This window comes from Pagrus pagrus, assembly GCF_965226575.1.
Source record: "Pagrus pagrus genome assembly, chromosome: 23".
NCBI lineage: Eukaryota > Metazoa > Chordata > Actinopteri > Spariformes > Sparidae > Pagrus > Pagrus pagrus.
Window position 1 is genome coordinate 129,217 of NC_140205.1, and position 19,841 is coordinate 149,057.

At 41.0% G+C, this 19,841-nt stretch overlaps 1 protein-coding gene across 1 annotated transcript; it reads right to left on the reverse strand.

Annotated features, from left to right (window-relative positions):
* Positions 1–9,162: 9,162 nt before the first annotated feature.
* On the reverse strand, positions 9,163–19,313 carry LOC311252821 (ADP-ribosylation factor 4). The gene is made up of 6 exons (XM_084346362.1): positions 19,049–19,313; positions 18,556–18,636; positions 11,374–11,483; positions 10,738–10,809; positions 10,521–10,646; positions 9,163–9,764 (listed from the first exon to the last, which is right to left on the reverse strand). The coding sequence occupies exons 1-6, from the start codon at positions 19,113–19,115 to the stop codon at positions 9,678–9,680; spliced, it is 543 nt and encodes a 180-aa protein (XP_084202488.1). The 5' UTR covers positions 19,116–19,313; the 3' UTR covers positions 9,163–9,677.
* Positions 19,314–19,841: the final 528 nt, after the last annotated feature.

Below are 19,841 nucleotides of genomic sequence, written 5' to 3' on the forward strand. Positions count from 1 at the left end.
GATCTCAGTGCTGCTGTAAAAAGGGTCTAAATAAATTTCTTCATATCAGTTTGGGATCTCGGGGCAGAATCTTCCTTTTCTTGGGTCAACTATTCTTTTGACATTCCCCAAACAGAAAATGCCTACAGTACAGTCGCTAAATGTTAATAGAAATGATGAACAACTGTTGTTTCTTTCAGTCATTTTAATAAAAGCATAAATTTAGTGGCATATGCCACTAAACAAGTGGCATATGCCACTGAGTCACTGTTGGCACACCATCACTGTTGACACACTATCAGTCACTTTCGATCCCAGTGCTGCTGTAAAAAGGGTCTAAATAAAATTCTTTCATATCAGTCAGGCCAGAATCTTCCTTTTCTTGGGTCAACTATTCTTTTGACATTCCCCAAACAGAAAATGCCTACAGGAAAGTCCCTAAATGTCAATAGAAATGATGAACACCTGTTGTTTCTTTCAGTCATTTTAATAAAAGCATAAATTTAGTGGCATATGCCACTTCTTTAGTGGCATATGCCACTAAAGAAACATATGCCTTCAGTGGCATATGCCACTAAATATATGTTGTTTTTTTTAAATGAGTCACTGTTGGCACACCATCACTGTTGGCACACCGTCAGTCACTTTTGATCTCAGTGCTGCTGTAAGAAGGGTCTAAATAAATTTCTTCATATCAGTTTGGGATCTCGGGGCAGAAGCGTCCTTTTCTTGGGTCAGCTATTTTTTTGACATTCCCCAAACAGAAAATGCCTACAGTACAGTCCCTAAATGTCAATAGAAATGATGAACAACTGTTGTTTCTTTCAGTCATGTTTAAAAAAGCATAAATTTAGTGGCATATGCCACTAAACAAGTGGCATATGCCACTGAGTCACTGTTGGCACACCATCACTGTTGACACACTATCAGTCACTTTCGATCCCAGTGCTGCTGTAAAAAGGGTCTAAATAAAATTCTTTCATATCAGTTTGGGATGTCAGGCCAGAATCTTCCTTTTCTTGGGTCAACTATTCTTTTGACATTCCCCAAACAGAAAATGCCTACAGGAAAGTCCCTAAATGTCAATAGAAATGATGAACACCTGTTGTTTCTTTCAGTCATTTTAATGAAAGCATAAATTTAGTGGCATATGCCACTTATTTAGTGGCATATGCCACTAATTTTTTTTTTTTTTTTTTAGTGAGTCACTGTTGGCACACCATCACTGTTGACACACCGTCAGTCACTTTTGACCTCAGTGCTGCTGTAAAAAGGGTCTAAATAAAGTTCTTTCATATCACTTTGGGATCTTGGGGCAGAATCTTCCTTTTCTTGGGTCAACTATTCTTTTGACATTCCCCAAACAGAAAATGCCTACAGTACAGTCGCTAAATGTTAATAGAAATGATGAACAACTGTTGTTTCTTTCAGTCATTTTAATAAAAGCATAAATTTAGTGGCATATGCCACTTATTTAGTGGCATATGCCACTAAATTTATGTTTGTTTTTTTAAATGAGTCACTGTTGGCACACCATCACTGTTGACACACCGTCAGTCACTTTTGATCTCAGTGCTGCTGTAAAAAGGGTCTAAATAAAGTTCTTCATATCAGTTTGGGATCTCGGGGCAGAAGCGTCCTTTTCTTGGGTCAGCTATTTTTTTGACATTCCCCAAACAGAAAATGCCTACAGTACAGTCCCTAAATGTCAATAGAAATGATGAACAACTGTTGTTTCTTTCAGTCATGTTTAAAAAAGCATAAATTTAGTGGCATATGCCACTAAACAAGTGGCATATGCCACTGAGTCACTGTTGGCACACCATCACTGTTGACACACTATCAGTCACTTTCGATCCCAGTGCTGCTGTAAAAAGGGTCTAAATAAAATTCTTTCATATCAGCTTGGGATGTCAGGCCAGAATCTTCCTTTTCTTGGGTCAACTATTCTTTTGACATTCCCCAAACAGAAAATGCCTACAGGAAAGTCCCTAAATGTCAATAGAAATGATGAACACCTGTTGTTTCTTTCAGTCATTTTAATGAAAGCATAAATTTAGTGGCATATGCCACTTATTTAGTGGCATATGCCACAAATTTTTTTTTTTTTTTTTAAATGAGTCACTGTTGGCACACCATCACTGTTGACACACCGTCAGTCACTTTTGACCTCAGTGCTGCTGTAAAAAGGGTCTAAATAAAATTCTTTCATATCAGTTTGGGATGTCAGGCCAGAATCTTCCTTTTCTTGGGTCAACTATTCTTTTGACATTCCCCAAACAGAAAATGCCTACAGGAAAGTCCCTAAATGTCAATAGAAATGATGAACACCTGTTTTTTCTTTCAGTCATTTTAATAAAAGCATAAATTTAGTGGCATATGCCACTAAAGAAACATATGCCTTTAGTGGCATATGCCACTAAATATATGTTTTTTTTTTAAATGAGTCACTGTTGGCACACCATCACTGTTGACACACCATCAGTCACTTTCAATCTCAGTGCTGCTGTAAAAAGGGTCTAAATAAAGTTCTTTCATATCACTTTGGGATCTTGGGGCAGAATCTTCCTTTTTTGGGTCAACTATTCTTTTGACATTACCCAAACAGAAAATGCCTACAGTACAGTCCCTAAATGTCAATAGAAATGATGAACACCTGTTGCTTCTTTCAGTCATTTTAATGAAAGCATAAATTTAGTGGCATATGCCACTTATTTAGTGGCATATGCCACTAATTTTTTTTTTTTTTTTTTAATGAGTCACTGTTGGCACACCATCACTGTTGACACACCGTCAGTCACTTTTGACCTCAGTGCTGCTGTAAAAAGGGTCTAAATAAAGTTCTTTCATATCACTTTGGGATCTTGGGGCAGAATCTTCCTTTTTTGGGTCAACTATTCTTTTGACATTCCCGAAACAGAAAATGCCTACAGTACAGTCGCTAAATGTCAATAGAAATGATGAACAACTGTTGTTTGTTTCAGTCATTTTTAAAAAAGCATAAATTTAGTGGCATATGCCACTTCTTTAGTGGCATATGCCACTAAATTTATGTTTTTATTAAAATGAGTCACTGTTGGCACACCATCACTGTTGGCACACCGTCAGTCACTTTTGATCTCAGTGCTGCTGTAAGAAGGGTCTAAATAAATTTCTTCATATCAGTTTGGGATCTCGGGGCAGAATCTTCCTTTTCTTGGGTCAACTATTCTTTTGACATTACCCAAACAGAAAATGCCTACAGTACAGTCCCTAAATGTCAATAGAAATGATGAACACCTGTTGTTTCTTTCAGTCATTTTAATAAAAGCATAAATTTAGTGGCATATGCCACTTATTTAGTGGCATATGCCACTAATTTTGTGTTGTTTTTTTTAAATGAGTCACTGTTGTCACACCATCACTGTTGACACACCGTCAGTCACTTTTGACCTCAGTGCTGCTGTAAAAAGGGTCTAAATAAAATTCTTTCATATCAGTTTGGGATGTCAGGCCAGAATCTTCCTTTTCTTGGGTCAACTATTCTTTTGACATTCCCCAAACAAAAAATGCCTACAGGAAAGTCCCTAAATGTCAATAGAAATGATGAACACCTGTTTTTTCTTTCAGTCATTTTAATAAAAGCATAAATTTAGTGGCATATGCCACTAAAGAAACATATGCCTTTAGTGGCATATGCCACTAAATATATGTTTTTTTTTTTAAATGAGTCACTGTTGGCACACCATCACTGTTGACACACCATCAGTCACTTTCAATCTCAGTGCTGCTGTAAAAAGGGTCTAAATAAAGTTCTTTCATATCACTTTGGGATCTTGGGGCAGAATCTTCCTTTTTTGGGTCAACTATTCTTTTGACATTCCCCAAACAGAAAATGCCTACAGTACAGTCCCTAAATGTCAATAGAAATGATGAACACCTGTTGTTTCTTTCAGTCATTTTAATAAAAGCATAAATGTAGTGGCATATGCCACTTATTTAGTGGCATATGCCACTAATTTTGTGTTGTTTTTTTTAAATGAGTCACTGTTGTCACACCATCACTGTTGACACACCGTCAGTCACTTTTGACCTCAGTGCTGCTGTAAAAAGGGTCTAAATAAAATTCTTTCATATCAGTTTGGGATGTCAGGCCAGAATCTTCCTTTTCTTGGGTCAACTATTCTTTTGACATTCCCCAAACAAAAAATGCCTACAGGAAAGTCCCTAAATGTCAATAGAAATGATGAACACCTGTTTTTTCTTTCAGTCATTTTAATAAAAGCATAAATTTAGTGGCATATGCCACTAAAGAAACATATGCCTTTAGTGGCATATGCCACTAAATATATGTTTTTTTTTTTAAATGAGTCACTGTTGGCACACCATCACTGTTGACACACCATCAGTCACTTTCAATCTCAGTGCTGCTGTAAAAAGGGTCTAAATAAAGTTCTTTCATATCACTTTGGGATCTTGGGGCAGAATCTTCCTTTTTTGGGTCAACTATTCTTTTGACATTCCCCAAACAGAAAATGCCTACAGTACAGTCCCTAAATGTCAATAGAAATGATGAACACCTGTTGTTTCTTTCAGTCATTTTAATAAAAGCATAAATGTAGTGGCATATGCCACTTATTTAGTGGCATATGCCACTAAATTTATGTTTTTATTAAAATGAGTCACTGTTGGCACACCATCACTGTTGACACACCGTCAGTCACTTTTGATCTCAGTGCTGCTGTAAAAAGGGTCTAAATAAAGTTCTTTCATATCACTTTGGGATCTCGTGGCAGAATCTTCCTTTTCTTGGGTCAACTATTCTTTTGACATTACCCAAACAGAAAATGCCTACAGTACAGTCCCTAAATGTCAATAGAAATGATGAACACCTGTTGTTTCTTTCAGTCATTTTAATAAAAGCATAAATGTAGTGGCATATGCCACTTATTTAGTGGCATATGCCACAAATTTTTTTTTTTTTTTTTAAATGAGTCACTGTTGGCACACCATCACTGTTGACACACCGTCAGTCACTTTTGACCTCAGTGCTGCTGTAAAAAGGGTCTAAATAAAGTTCTTTCATATCACTTTGGGATCTTGGGGCAGAATCTTCCTTTTTTGGGTCAACTATTCTTTTGACATTCCCCAAACAGAAAATGCCTACAGTACAGTCCCTAAATGTCAATAGAAATGATGAACACCTGTTGTTTCTTTCAGTCATTTTAATAAAAGCATAAATTTAGTGGCATATGCCACTTATTTAGTGGCATATGCCACTAATTTTTTTTTTTTTTTTTTAAAATGAGTCACTGTTGGCACACCATCACTGTTGACACACCGTCAGTCACTTTTGACCTCAGTGCTGCTGTAAAAAGGGTCTAAATAAAGTTCTTTCATATCACTTTGGGATCTTGGGGCAGAATCTTCCTTTTTTGGGTCAACTATTCTTTTGACATTCCCCAAACAGAAAATGCCTACAGTACAGTCCCTAAATGTCAATAGAAATGATGAACACCTGTTGTTTCTTTCAGTCATTTTAATAAAAGCATAAATTTAGTGGCATATGCCACTTATTTAGTGGCATATGCCACTAATTTTTTTTTTTTTTTTTAAATGAGTCACTGTTGGCACACCATCACTGTTGACACACCGTCAGTCACTTTTGACCTCAGTGCTGCTGTAAAAAGGGTCTAAATAAAGTTCTTTCATATCACTTTGGGATCTTGGGGCAGAATCTTCCTTTTTTGGGTCAACTATTCTTTTGATATTCCCCAAACAGAAAATGCCTACAGGACAGTCCCTAAACGTTAATAGAAATGATGAACAACTGTTGTTTCTTTCAGTCATTTTAATAAAAGTGTAAATTTAGTGGCATATGCCACTAAACAAGTGGCATATGCCACTGAGTCACTGTTGGCACACCATCACTGTTGACACACTATCAGTCACTTTCGATCCCAGTGCTGCTGTAAAAAGGGTCTAAATAAAATTCTTTCATATCAGTTTGGGATGTCAGGGCAGAATCTTCCTTTTCTTCGGTCAACTATTCTTTTGACATTCCCCAAACAGAAAATGCCTACAGGAAAGTCCCTAAATGTCAATAGAAATGATGAACACCTGTTGTTTCTTTCAGTCATTTTAATAAAAGCATAAATTTAGTGGCATATGCCACTTCTTTAGTGGCATATGCCACTAAAGAAACATATGCCTTTAGTGGCATATGCCACTAAATATATGTTTTTTTTTTAAATGAGTCACTGTTGGCACACCATCACTGTTGACACACCATCAGTCACTTTCAATCTCAGTGCTGCTGTAAAAAGGGTCTAAATAAAGTTCTTTCATTTCAGTTTGGGATCTCGGGGCAGAATCTTCCTTTTTTGGGTCAACTTTTCTTTTGACATTCCCAAAACAGAAAATGCCTACAGGACAGTCCCTAAATGTTAATAGAAATGATGAACAACTGTTGTTTCTTTCAGTCATTTTAAGAAAAACATAAATTTAGTGGCATGTGCCACTTGTTTAGTGGCATATGCCACTAAATTTATGTTCTTATTAAAATGAGTCACTGTTGGCACACCATCACTGTTAATACACCGTCAGTCACTTTGATCTCAGTGCTGCTGTAAAAAGGGTCTAAATAAAGTTCTTTCATATCAGTTTGGGATCTTGGGGCAGAATCTTCCTTTTTTGGGTCAACTATTTTTTTGATATTCCCCAAACAGAAAATGCCTACAGTACAGTCCCTAAATGTTAATAGAAATGATGAACAACTGTTGTTTCTTTCAGTCATTTTAAAACAAGCATAAATTTAGTGGCATATGCCACTTCTTTAGTGGCATATGCCACTAAATTTATGTTTTTATTAAACTGAGTCACTGTTGGCACACCATCACTGTTGACACACTATCAGTCACTTTCGATCCCAGTGCTGCTGTAAAAAGGGTCTAAATAAAATTCTTTCATATCAGTTTGGGATCTCGGGGCAGAATCTGTCATATTTGGGTCAACTTTTCTTTTAACCTTCCCCATACAGAAAATGCCTACAGTACAGTTTCTAAATGTTAATTAGAAATGATGAACAACTGTGGTTTGTTTCAGTTATTTTAATTAAAACATTAATTTAGTGGCTTGTTTAGTGGTATATGCCACTTAATAAGTGCTTCTTTCATAGCAGTTTGGTATCTCCGAGCAGAATCTTCCATATTTGGGTCAACTATTCTTGTAACCTTCCGCAAACAGAAAATGCCTACAGTACAGTCTCTAAATGTTAATTAGAAATGATGAACAACTGTGGTTTGTTTGTTATTTTAATAAAAACATTAATTTAGTAGCATATGCTACTAAACAAGTGGCATATGCCTACAGTACAGTCCCTAAGTCACTGTTGGCAAACCATCAGTCACTTTCGATCTCAGTGCTGCTGTATAAAGGATCTAAATGAAGTTCTTTGATACCAGTTTGGGTTCTCAGGGCAGAATCTTCCTTTTTTGGGTCAACTATTCTTTGAACCTTCCCAAACAGAAAATGCCTACAGTTCAGTCCCTAAATGTTAATAGAAATGAAACTGTCGTTTCTTTCAGTCATTTTAAAAACATAAATTTAGTGGCATATGCCACTGAGTCACTGTTGGCACACAATCAGTCACTTTCGATCTCAGTGCTGCTGTAAAAAGGGTCTACACAAAGTTCTTTCATATCAGTTTAGGATCTCGGGGCAGAATCTTCCTTATTGGTTTCAAGGTTTCTTATAAGCTCCCTGCAATATGAAACTGATAATACCTTCAGTCCCTAAATGTTAATTAGAAATGGTGAACAACTGTCGTTTGTTTCAGCCATTTTAATAAAAACCTTAATTTAGTGGCATATGCCACTAAATATGTGGCATATGCCACCGAGTCACTGTTGGCACACAATCAGTCACTTTCGATCTCAGTGCTGCTCTAAAAAGAGTTGAGTAACGATGCGGTTACGACGTGGTAGCAATGCGATAACAACGTGGTAACGATGCGGTAACGACTCGTCAACTGGACAGCCAGTCCACTGGACAGGTTACAGACCAGTACCCTGAGTGGCACAGGTGGCCTGGACATGCCACTGATGAGACACAGACTGTTATAATCTGAGCTGATCCAGACTAACATGATACAGATAACTTCATGTTGGAGTGATCACAGTCTGTTTTTATTTGATCAGATTCATTCATTCATGTCTTTCTCCATAACTGCTCTTCTTTTACAGGGTCTCGGGAGGCTGTAGCTGATCCCAGCTGTCACTGGGCAAGCAGCGAGGTTAACAAACACAAGTTTTCTATTACAACAGATTTTTTTCATCTTTAGTAACGACAGAGTTTAGTGATGAGAATCCAGCAGCACTGATGCAGATGTAATAATGTAAACATGATAACTGAACATGTCCTTGTAACAACAAACTGTGCTCAGGTTTTATTTATGCACCTCCTCCTTAAAGGATAACTACCGTTTTTTACAACCTGGACCTTATTTCTAGCAAAATATATGATCATTTACACACCCAGATAACTTTGGTGTCATTTGGCGTCGTTCGGACGAAATTAGATCCAGTGTAGCGCCGGTATAGGCATATAATGCGAGTGACGGGGCACCGAAGCACAGCCTCCATGAGCATTATCTGCCACGAAACTAGTTCATTTCACCAATATTTTGTTACGATACGCTAGTGCTATTCCCCTCTCAGTCCGGGCTTGTCTGTTGTCAACATCCGGGGTCTGTAGGTTGACCTACAACCTCTGACGTGGAAGATGTCGTCTCTGAGGTGCGCGCACCCGCGACAGCCAGCTTGTTTACCTGTAGCTGCTAATGCTAGTTTGACCCCGGATGTTGACAACGGACGAGCCCGGACTCAGAGGGGAATAGCACGAGCGTATCGTAACAAAATATTGGTGAAATGAACTAGTTTCGTGGCAGATAATGTGTTATATAGAGGCTGTGTTTCAGTGCCCCGTCACTCGCATTATATGGATATACCGGCGCTACACTGGATCTAATTTCGTCCGACTCCAAATGACACCAAAGTTATCTGGGTGAGTAAATGATCATATATTTTGCTAGAAATAAGGTCCAGGTTGTAAAAAACAATAGTTATCCTTTAAAACAGGTGATCAGGCCAGAACAAGATATTGATGGTAAAACACTGATAATAATCAATAAACATTGGAAACGGCTGAGAAGAAAAAAAAAACCTTTATTGCATCATTGTCTCTCTTCTTCTTCACATTGTTAAGGAATGACGACGCCTTCAGGTTCGGCTCTGGAATGAGTCATCACATGACTAGGTGACTTTCACCTGTCTTAAGCTCCGCCCCCTGCCCACAGGTGTGTTCAGGTGTGACAGTGTTGTCATCATACTTAAACCCCAGCCCCTTCCCACAGGTACACAGTCACCTGTCTAAGGCCCCACCCCTCATCTTCATCACTTCCTGTCACATGATTCTGAGTTAAAACATGCGGATTAAAAGAAACAAACAGATCTAACAAACATCTGCAGGAAGAACAGAAGAGGATGATGGGAAATCAAAGTGAGCTCAGAGTCCTTGACATCACTTCCTGCTACAGACAGACACATTTATAATTTAAAAAACAGAAACAGTCCTTTGAAAGGCTCCTTCTCCTCCTGGTCTGCATCAGTTTGTACATGGTGTGAATTCAGTCAGCTGCTTCCTGTTTCCTGTCAGCTGCTCTAGCGCTTCGACAGCTCACTCGACAGCCAGTCCAGACCCTCGTACAGACCAGTACCCTGAGTGGCACAGGTGGCCTGGACATGCCACTGATGAGACACAGACAAGTAACACTGTTAGACAGCCAGACAGGCGGGTGCTGATGATAATAATCTGAGCTGATCCAGACTAACATGTTATTAACATGATACGGATACCTTCATGTTGGAGTGATCACAGTGTGTTTTTATTAGATCAGATTCAATTCAACTTTATTGTCAGTGCACAGTGACGGACAGTGATCAACACATGAACAACACATGAATGATGTGTGATAGCACCTGTTTCCTGTCAGCTGCTTCTTGTTTCTTGTTAGCTGCTCTAGTTTCAACAGCTCACATGTTAATGATGCGTGAACGACGTTCTACCAAAATGTGACCAACATGTGAAGTCATCACTGATCAAGTTGAACTAAATGTGAAGTTTCAGTCTGATCATCAGTAAACATCTGTACAGTAAACAACAGCTGCAGTAAACATCTGTACAGTAAACAACAGCTGCAGTAAACACCTGTACTGTAAACAACAGCTGCAGTAAACATCTTTACTGTAAACATGTGAAACCATGCAGACTAATCAGGAAGTCTCATTTCAAAATAAGGGCACACTGTTACTTATGATAACATCCTGTCAGACTAACAAATCAAAACAATATGTTAGTCTGGATTAGACCAACAGGAGGACAGACGTATAGATGGCTGATAAATATTGATCACAGAGTATTGATGACTGATAAAGATTTATCACACAGTATTAATGACTGATATGATGAATAAATAATACTGATGAATGAATAGTGATCCTTACAGTTCTGTTGCGCAGGCTGTGCAGACCCAGTTTGTCGGTGAGTTCACTGACTCCCATGGCGTTAGGAAGATCCTGTTTGTTAGCAAACACCAGAATAACTGCCTCCTTCAGCTCGTCCTCCTGGATCTACAGAGAGAGAGTCATGTGACTGATGACATCATCGATCAATAGAACAGACCAATGTGTGTAGCAGCTCTACTTCCTGTCAGTTACTCACCATCTTAGCGAGCTCATCAGCAGACTCTGCTACTCTCTCTCTGTCGTTACTGTCCACAACAAAGATCAAACCCTGCACAGGAGACACACAGGTCAGAGGTCAGAGGTCACACACGTCATTAATATACACGGTTTACATATTATAGAGTGAGAGCAGCTGCTCAGAGCCTCCAGCTGTGGAGGAGAGTCGGTGCAGATCCAGACCTTCTGGCGGAATAAACACCTGGAGTCTCTCAGATTCTGCTCTGATCCGACGGGAGGAGAGCTCAGAGATTACTTTTTAATTTCTGGGATTAAAAAGTGGATTTAGCTTCACTTCTGTTTATCAACCTGACTGCAGCAGTGATCCGGAGGTGACCTCCAGGTTCTGTAATGTTGCTGAAGGGGAAATGGACTTTACTTCATGAACGTAACGTTACAGAGAGGAGACGGAGAACTAGAACCAGAGTTTCTGCTGAGTGCTGACTTCACTCAGAGCTTCACCTCAATTCAACACAGCCACAGTGTATGCTGTTGCTCCCTAATGTTAGTTTACAGCTAACGTACAGTAATCTGATGGATTGTTCTGGTTCTGGTTCAATACCTGCGTGTTCTGGTTCTGACTCAGTACCTGCATGTTCTGGTTGTGATTCAGTACCTGAGTGTTCTGGAAGTAGTGCCTCCACAGAGGTCTGATCTTGTCCTGACCGCCAACGTCCCAGACTGTAAAACAGATGTTCTTGTACTCGACCGTCTCCACGTTAAAACCTGAGACACACACACACACACACACATACACACACATACATACACACACACACACACACACACACACACACACACACAGAAGTGTAAGAAGTTGTTCTGATCCGGATGTTTAAAGGGATACAAATTCTCCAGTTTAGATGAGATCAAGTTGTTGTTCATGAGGTCTGAGTGAACTTAATATGAGTTGCTTTAAATCATTTCCCCTAGGGGATATTAAAGTATTTCTGATTCTGATTTAAATGAGTGATGTGTTTGATTTTTAGCAATAAATTCCTCGAGGTAAAACGCCAAACTCCACCGGAAACTTCCTGCAACAACTCAACTCTTGATTTCAGAGTGAGACTAAACAGATGTAGAGCATGTAGGTACATAACATGTATGTATAGAACGTGTAGATGTAGAGCGTGCAGGAGGTGATCCCAGCTGTCACTGGACCCAGAGCGTTGCTGTGACTAGGGCTGGGCAAAACGATTATTTTTGTAATCGATTAATCTAGCAAAAATTTTTTCGATGCATCGATTAATCTAACGATTAATTTTTCAATTCGATTCTATTCCGATTCGATTCGATTAGCGATTATTTCAACATAATTTGACCTATATAGCAATTTACATATGCTAATTTATGTATCTCAATGAAAAAACACAATTTTCTTCATTCCAATACATTTTTATTGCTCTTAATTACCAAATTCCAAAATAAAATTCAAGTAATGAATAGCAAGCGGCCTCATGTCTTTCAGCACTTTGAGGTGCTGGTGCATAGCCATCGTGCTTTTATGATAGGCCATTTCCATTTTACAAAGCTGACAAACAACAGAGTTGCTCCCTTTTACTGTAAAATAGTCCCATACCTTCGAAATACGTGTTCTTTTTTTGCTGAGTTCAGCGTCAGCTGACTCAGTAGCCCCATTCACACTGCCATTTGCATGCGGGGATCCTGCGCCAATTCTCGGCATCCGCCTCTGTGTGAAAGTTTCAGATGCGGCGAGGGGTGAAATTTCCCTCCGCCGCCTCTGATGCATTAATGGCGAACCGAACCAGTGTGAACAGATAAGCCGGCGGCACGGAGTGAGGGCGTGTCGGTCTGATGGTGTTCACTGTGTGATAACTAAACAGGTCCAATAATACCGCAGTTATTCATGGATAAGTGTCTGTCAGCCTGTCGGTCCGACCGACTCTTCGTCACATTTCTGGCCGAAAAACAGCATCTGTCCCCGGCAAAAAACTTTTAACTCACCAAGTGTTTGTCACAGTGAAAAAAATCACCGTGACGGTCAGCTCTCCACCGAGACTTCAGTGAACTTTCCCCCAGAAAACAGCCTCCCTCCCCGGGAGTGAAAGAGTCAGACAGCGTCCTGTTTACTGATGGTGATTATTTAATTATGTAATTTAGAGAAAAACGTAACTTTGTCACTTTCCAGGATGTTTGGTGGGTCAGGATCTCATCACAACACATTATAACAGCATCCATATGATGATAAACAGTCAGCAGGTACATGTTTAGATTAACAGGTGGACACCGGGGAAACACGTTGAAAAAAAACACACGTCATCACCATGACGTGTACCGTCACGCCTCTTTTGGAGCCGCGGCGCCGGCTTTCTGTGTGAATTACACTCTGGTTCGTCTTTTACGCCGGAGCTGCTCGGCTCTGTGTAAACAACCAACGGCGGAGAATTGGCGAGCCGCCGCTGCGGCGATAATACGGCGTCTGTGTAAAAAGGGCTACTGGCGTTGCTGCTACTCGCTGCCACCATTTTTTGTTTTGGTCGGTTGACGCGTCGACGTACAGTTTTTGCGTCAACGTATTTTTTGCGTCGACGTAATCGATGACGTCGACGCGTCGCCCCAGCCCTAGCTGTGACCAACTTGTCACTGGGTCCAGTGACAGCTGGGATCAGCTACAGCCCCCTGAGACCCTGCAAGAGATAAGCCTAGATACAGAGCGTGTAGATACAAAACGTGCAGATGTAGAGCTGAGATGTAGAGCGTGTAGATATAGAGCGTGTAGATGTAAGGTGTAGATGTAGAGCGTGTAGATGTTGAGCATGTAAATACAGAACGTGTAGATGTAGAGCGTGCAGATGTAGTGTGTAGATGTAGAGCATGTAGCTACAGAACGTGTGAGTAGAGAACATGTAGATGTAAAGCATGTAGATGTAGAGTGTGTAGATGTAGAACGTGCAGATGTAGAGCGTGTAGATACATAACATGTAGGTATAGAACATGAAGATGTAGAGCATGTAGATACATAACATGTAGGTATAGAACATGCAGATGTAGAGCGAGTAGATACATAACATGTAGGTATAGAACATGCAGATGTAGAGCGAGTAGATACATAACATGTAGGTATAGAACATGCAGATGTAGAGCGTGTAGATGTGTGTGAGCGTGTAGCGTGTAGATGTAGAGACTATAGAAGTAGAGCGTGCAGATGGAGAGCGTGTAGATACAGAGCGTGTAGATACAAAGCATGCAGATGTAGAGCGTGCAGATGTAGAGCGTGTAGATACAGAGCGTGCAGATGTAGAGCGTGCAGATACAGAGCGTGCAGATGTAGAGCGTGTAGATACAGAGTGTGCAGATACAGAGCGTGCAGATACAGAGCGTGTAGATGTGGAGTGTGTAGATATAGAGCGTGCAGATACAGAACATGTACTGTAGGTATAAAACATGCAGATGTAGAGTATGTAGATGTAGAGCATGCAGATGTAGAGCATGCAGATGGAGAGCTGAGATGTAGAGCGTGTAGAAGTAGAGCGTGCAGATGTAGAGCGAGTAGATACATAACATGTAGGTATAGAACATGCAGATGTAGAGCGAGTAGATACATAACATGTAGGTATAGAACATGCAGATGTAGAGCGTGTAGATGTGTGTGAGCGTGTAGCGTGTAGATGTAGAGACTATAGAAGTAGAGCGTGCAGATGGAGAGCGTGTAGATACAGAGCGTGCAGATGTAGAGTGTGCAGATACAAAGCATGCAGATGTAGAGCGTGCAGATGTAGAGTGTGTAGATACAGAGCGTGCAGATGTAGAGCGTGCAGATACAGAGCGTGCAGATGTAGAGCGTGTAGATGTGGAGTGTGTAGATATAGAGCGTGCAGATGTAGAGCGTGTAGATACAGAACATGTACTGTAGGTATAAAACATGCAGATGTAGAGCATGTAGATGTAGAGCATGCAGATGGAGAGCTGAGATGTAGAGCGTGTAGAAGTAGAGCATGCAGATGTAGAGCGTGTAACTACAGAACATGTGGGTAGAGAACATGTAGATACAGAGCGTGCAGATGTAGAGCGTGCAGATACAGAGCGTGCAGATGTAGAGCGTGTAGATGTGGAGTGTGTAGATATAGAGCGTGCAGATGTAGAGCGTGTAGATACAGAACATGTACTGTAGGTATAAAACATGCAGATGTAGAGCATGTAGATGTAGAGCATGCGGATGGAGAGCTGAGATGTAGAGCGTGTAGATACAGAGCATGCAGATGTAGAGCGTGTAGATACAGAACGTGTAGGTATAGAACATGCAGATGTAGAGTGTGCAGATGTAGAGAGTGCAGATATAGAGAGTGCAGATGTAGAGCTTATAGATACAGAGCGTGTAGATACAGAGCGTGTAGATACAGAGCGTGTAGGTATAGAACATGCAGATGTAGAGTGTGCAGATGTAAAGCTTATAGATACAGAGCGTGTAGATACAGAGCGTGCAGATACAGAGTGTGTAGATGTAGAGCGTGTAGATGTAGAGTGTGCAGATACATAACATGTAAAGAACATGCAGATGTAGAGCATGTAGATGTAAAGCCTGTAGAAGTAGAGCATGCAGATGTAGAGCGTGCAGAAGTAGAGCGTGCAGATGTAGAGCAGTGCAGATGTAGAGGGTGAATATAGAGTGTGTAGATGTAGAGCGTGTAGATGTAGAGTGTGCAGATACATAACATGTAAAGAACATGCAGATGTAGAGCATGTAGATGTAAAGCCTTTAGAAGTAGAGCATGCAGATGTAGAGCGTGCAGAAGTAGAGCGTGCAGATGTAGTGTGTAGGTACATAACATGTAGATGTAGAGCGTGCAGATGTAGAGTGTGCAGATGTAGAGCAGTGCAGATGTAGAGGGTGAATATAGAGCATGTAGATGTAGAGCGTGTAGATACATAACATGTAGATGTAGAGTGTGTAGATACATAACATGTAGGTATAGAACATGCAGATGTAGAGCGTGTAGATGTAGAGCCTGTAGAAGTAAAGCGTGCGGATGTAGAGCGCGTAAAGTGGAACGTGTAGAAGTAGAGCGTGTAGATGTCGAGCATGCAGATGTAGAACGTGCAGATGTAAAACGTGCAGATGTAGAGCGTGTAGATACATAGCATGTAGGTAGAGAACATGTAGATGTAGAGCATGTAGAAGTAGAACGTGCAGATGTAGATTGTGTAGGTATAGAGCATGCAGATGTAGAGTGTGCAGATGTAGAGCGTATAGATGTAGAACGTGCAGATGTAAAACGTGCAGATGTAGAGCGTGCAGATGCAGAGCGTGCAGATGTAAAACGTGCAGATGTAGAGCGTGCAGATGTAGAGCGTGTAGATACAGAACGTGTAGGTATAGAACATGCAGATGTAGAGCGTGTAGATACAGAACGTGTAGGTATAGAACATGCAGATGTAGAGTGTGCAGATGTAGTGTGCAGATGTAGAGCTTATAGATACAGAGCGTGTAGATACAGAGCGTGCAGATAAAGAGCGTGCAGATGTAAAGCGTGTAGATGTAGAGCGTGTAGATGTAGAGTGTGTAGATACATAACATGTAAAGAACATGCAGATGTAAAGCCTGTAGAAGTAGAGCATGCAGATGTAGAGCGTGCAGAAGTAGAGCGTGCAGAAGTAGTGTGTAGGTACATAACATGTAGATGTAGAGCGTGCAGATGTAGAGTGTGCAGATGTAGAGCAGTGCAGATGTAGAGGTTGAATATAGAGCGTGTAGATGTAGAGCGTGTAGATAGAGCGTGTAGATACAGAACGTGTAGATGTAGAGCATGTAGATACATAACATGTAGATGTAGAGTGTGTAGATACATAACATGTAGGTATAGAACATGCAGATGTAGAGCGTGTAGATGTAGAGCCTGTAGAAGTAAAGCGTGCGGATGTAGAGCGTGTAAAGTGGAACGTGTAGAAGTAGAGCGTGTAGATGTAGAGCATGCAGATGTAGAACGTGCAGATGTAGAGCGTGTAGGTATAGAACATGCAGATGAAGAGTGTGCAGATGTAGAGTGTATAGATGTAGAACGTGCAGATGTAAAACGTGCAGATGCAGAGCGTGTAGATAGAGCGTGCAGATGCAGAGCGTGTAGATACAGAGCGTGCAGATGTAGAGCGTGTAGATGTAGAACGTGCAGATGTAGAACGTGCAGATGCAGAGCGTGTAGATAGAGCGTGCAGATGCAGAGCGTGTAGATACAGAGCGTGCAGATGTAGAGCGTATAGATGTAGAGCGCGCAGATGTAGAGCGTGTAGGTACAGAACATGCAGATGTAGAGCGTGTAGATACAGAACATGTAGGTATAGAACATGCAGATGTAGAGCGTCTAGATGTAGTGCGTGCAGGTGTAGATATAGAGCATGTAGATACAGAACATGTAGGTAGAGAACATGTAGATGTAGAGCATGCAGATGTAGAGCGTATAGATGTAGAACGTGCAGATGTAGAGCGTGCAGATGTAGAAGGTAGACGTAGAGAGTATAGATGTAGAGAGTGTAGATGTAGAGCGTGTAGAAGTAGAGCGTGCAGAAGTAGAGCGTGCAGAAGTAGAGCGTGTAGGTACATAACATGTAGGTATAGAACATGTAGATGTAGAGCGTGTAGATACAGAGCGTGCAGATGTAGAGTATGTAGATACAGAGCGTGCAGATGTAGAGCGTATAGATGTAGAACATGCAGATGTAGAGTATGTAGATACAGAGCGTGCAGATGTAGAGCGTATAGATGTAAAACGTGCAGATGTAGAGCGTGTAGATACAGAGCATGCAGATGTAGAGTATGTAGATACAGAGCGTGCAGATGTAGAGCGTGTAGATACAGAGCATGCAGATGTAGAGTATGTAGATACAGAGCGTGCAGATACAGAGCGTGTAGATACAGAGCGTGCAGATGTAGAGCGTGTAGATACAGAGCATGCAGATGTAGAGTATGTAGATAGAGCGTGCAGATGTAGAGCGTGTAGATACAGAGCGTGTAGATACAGAGCGTGCAGATGTAGAGTATGTAGATAGAGCGTGCAGATGTAGAGCGTGTAGATACAGAGCGTGTAGATACAGAGCGTGCAGATGTAGAGCGTATAGATGTAAAACGTGCAGATGTAGAGCGTGTAAATTCAGAGCATGCAGATGTAGAGTATGTAGATACAGAGCGTGCAGATGTAGAGCGTGTAGATACAGAGCGTGCAGATGTAGAGTATGTAGATACAGAGCGTGCAGATGTAGAGCGTGTAGATACAGAGCATGCAGATGTAGAGTATGTAGATATAGAGCGTGCAGATGTAGAGCGTGTAGATACAGAGCGTGTAGATACAGAGCATGCAGATGTAGAGTATGTAGATACAGAGCGTGCAGATGTAGAGCGTGTAGATACAGAGCGTGTAGATACAGAGCGTGCAGATGTAGAGTATGTAGATACAGAGCGTGCAGATGTAGAGCGTGTAGATACAGAGCGTGCAGATGTAGAGCGTGTAGATACAGAGCGTGCAGATGTAGAGCGTGTAGGTACAGAGCGTGCAGATGTAGAGCGTATAGATGTCGAACATGCAGATGTTTACAGCCAGGTTTAAGAATACTTGAAGTACAGACTGGGCAATGCAGTCAATGTGTCATGAACGTGTCAGTGTCATGTTAATGAAAGCAGTATTCAATAATGACTTCACTGTATGTTGAGTCTGAGATCAGCATGGACTCTCATACATATTAATAATAAAACAGTAACACTGAGCCGCAGCAGCTAAGAGAGGAGCCAACAGCTGCTACAGACACACAGCAGATCAACAGGCTGCTGTATTGATCACTGATCACTCACCGATAGTTGGGATGGTGGTGACGATCTCTCCGAGCTTCAGTTTGTACAGGATCGTTGTTTTTCCAGCTGCGTCCAAACCAACTGAAACGAGACCAAAAACCTGACTTTAACCGCACAAACCTTTGACTTGAACACATGATTACAGCCTTTAAACAGCTTCAGATTAACTACATTCAAACTACACTTAATCTGAGCTGAGACTCCGGAGTGAAGTGCTGAGAACAGCCGTGAACTGAATCTGACGGACCGCTACGTCTCCTTCACGATCCGATAGCTTGGACCGTTAGCTTCTGGCAGCTAGCTGTGTTAGCTTCTATTTTTAACATTTTCTCTTCATGCTGGAGTTTTACTTCAACCAGTCGGGATTAACAGCTGAGGACAGGATCCGGTCAGTGTGTCAGAACATTCACATCAGAGCACCGGGAGTGTTTTCAGCTCCGCCGGTCCTTGGCCGGTTAGCCTCGGAGCTAGTTAGCCTAGCCGCAGTGCTCACCCATCAGTATCCTCATCTGCTTCTTCCCGAAGAACCTGGAGAACAGAGACGAGATCGTCAGCCCCATTTTATTAAAAAATGTCCCGGTTCAGCGGCGGGAGGAGTAAAAGCCTGACGGGGGACAATGTCAGCCGGTGAGTCCGGGACAGACTGCTGCTCAGAGCCGCACAGGAGACGGAGAACAGGCGGAGACGAGCGGAGTCAGTGGGCGCAGCTCGGCAGCTCCTCCTCGGTGCCACGTCCAGGCCAACGCGGAATATATGACGTCACGGCTTTGAAAAAAATCTTTATTAACTCCAGGCAGCCGTGATGAGTTCAATTTCACTAGAAAAAACGGAAGATTCACTCATCAACCAGGTTAAGATGTTCATCTGAAACGATTTAAAATCTCACCTGTGATCTCTGAAATCTTCTCCCAGGTTCATAAACTGTCAATAACAAACAGTTCCCATAAATGAATTTAAATATTATATATCCTATATTATATATTAAATGTACATACATATTAGATACAAATCACTCTTCATGACAAACCCTATCTTTCAGGCTTTCCAACGCAATAGAGATTTACACATGTGCCACTTTTATTTATATTATTTTAATGTAATTAAAATTTGATGTAATATTTCACCTGAAAAATTCTTATAATAGCCTAACCCTTTTCTGAATTAACTTTTGTAATCACCTAACCTCGGTTGAACTATTGCCTTTAGGTTATTTCCATAGATGTTTTCATGTTTATCCATTGATTGATTGTTTTAAACATTTTCATTATTTATTTCACTTTACCTTT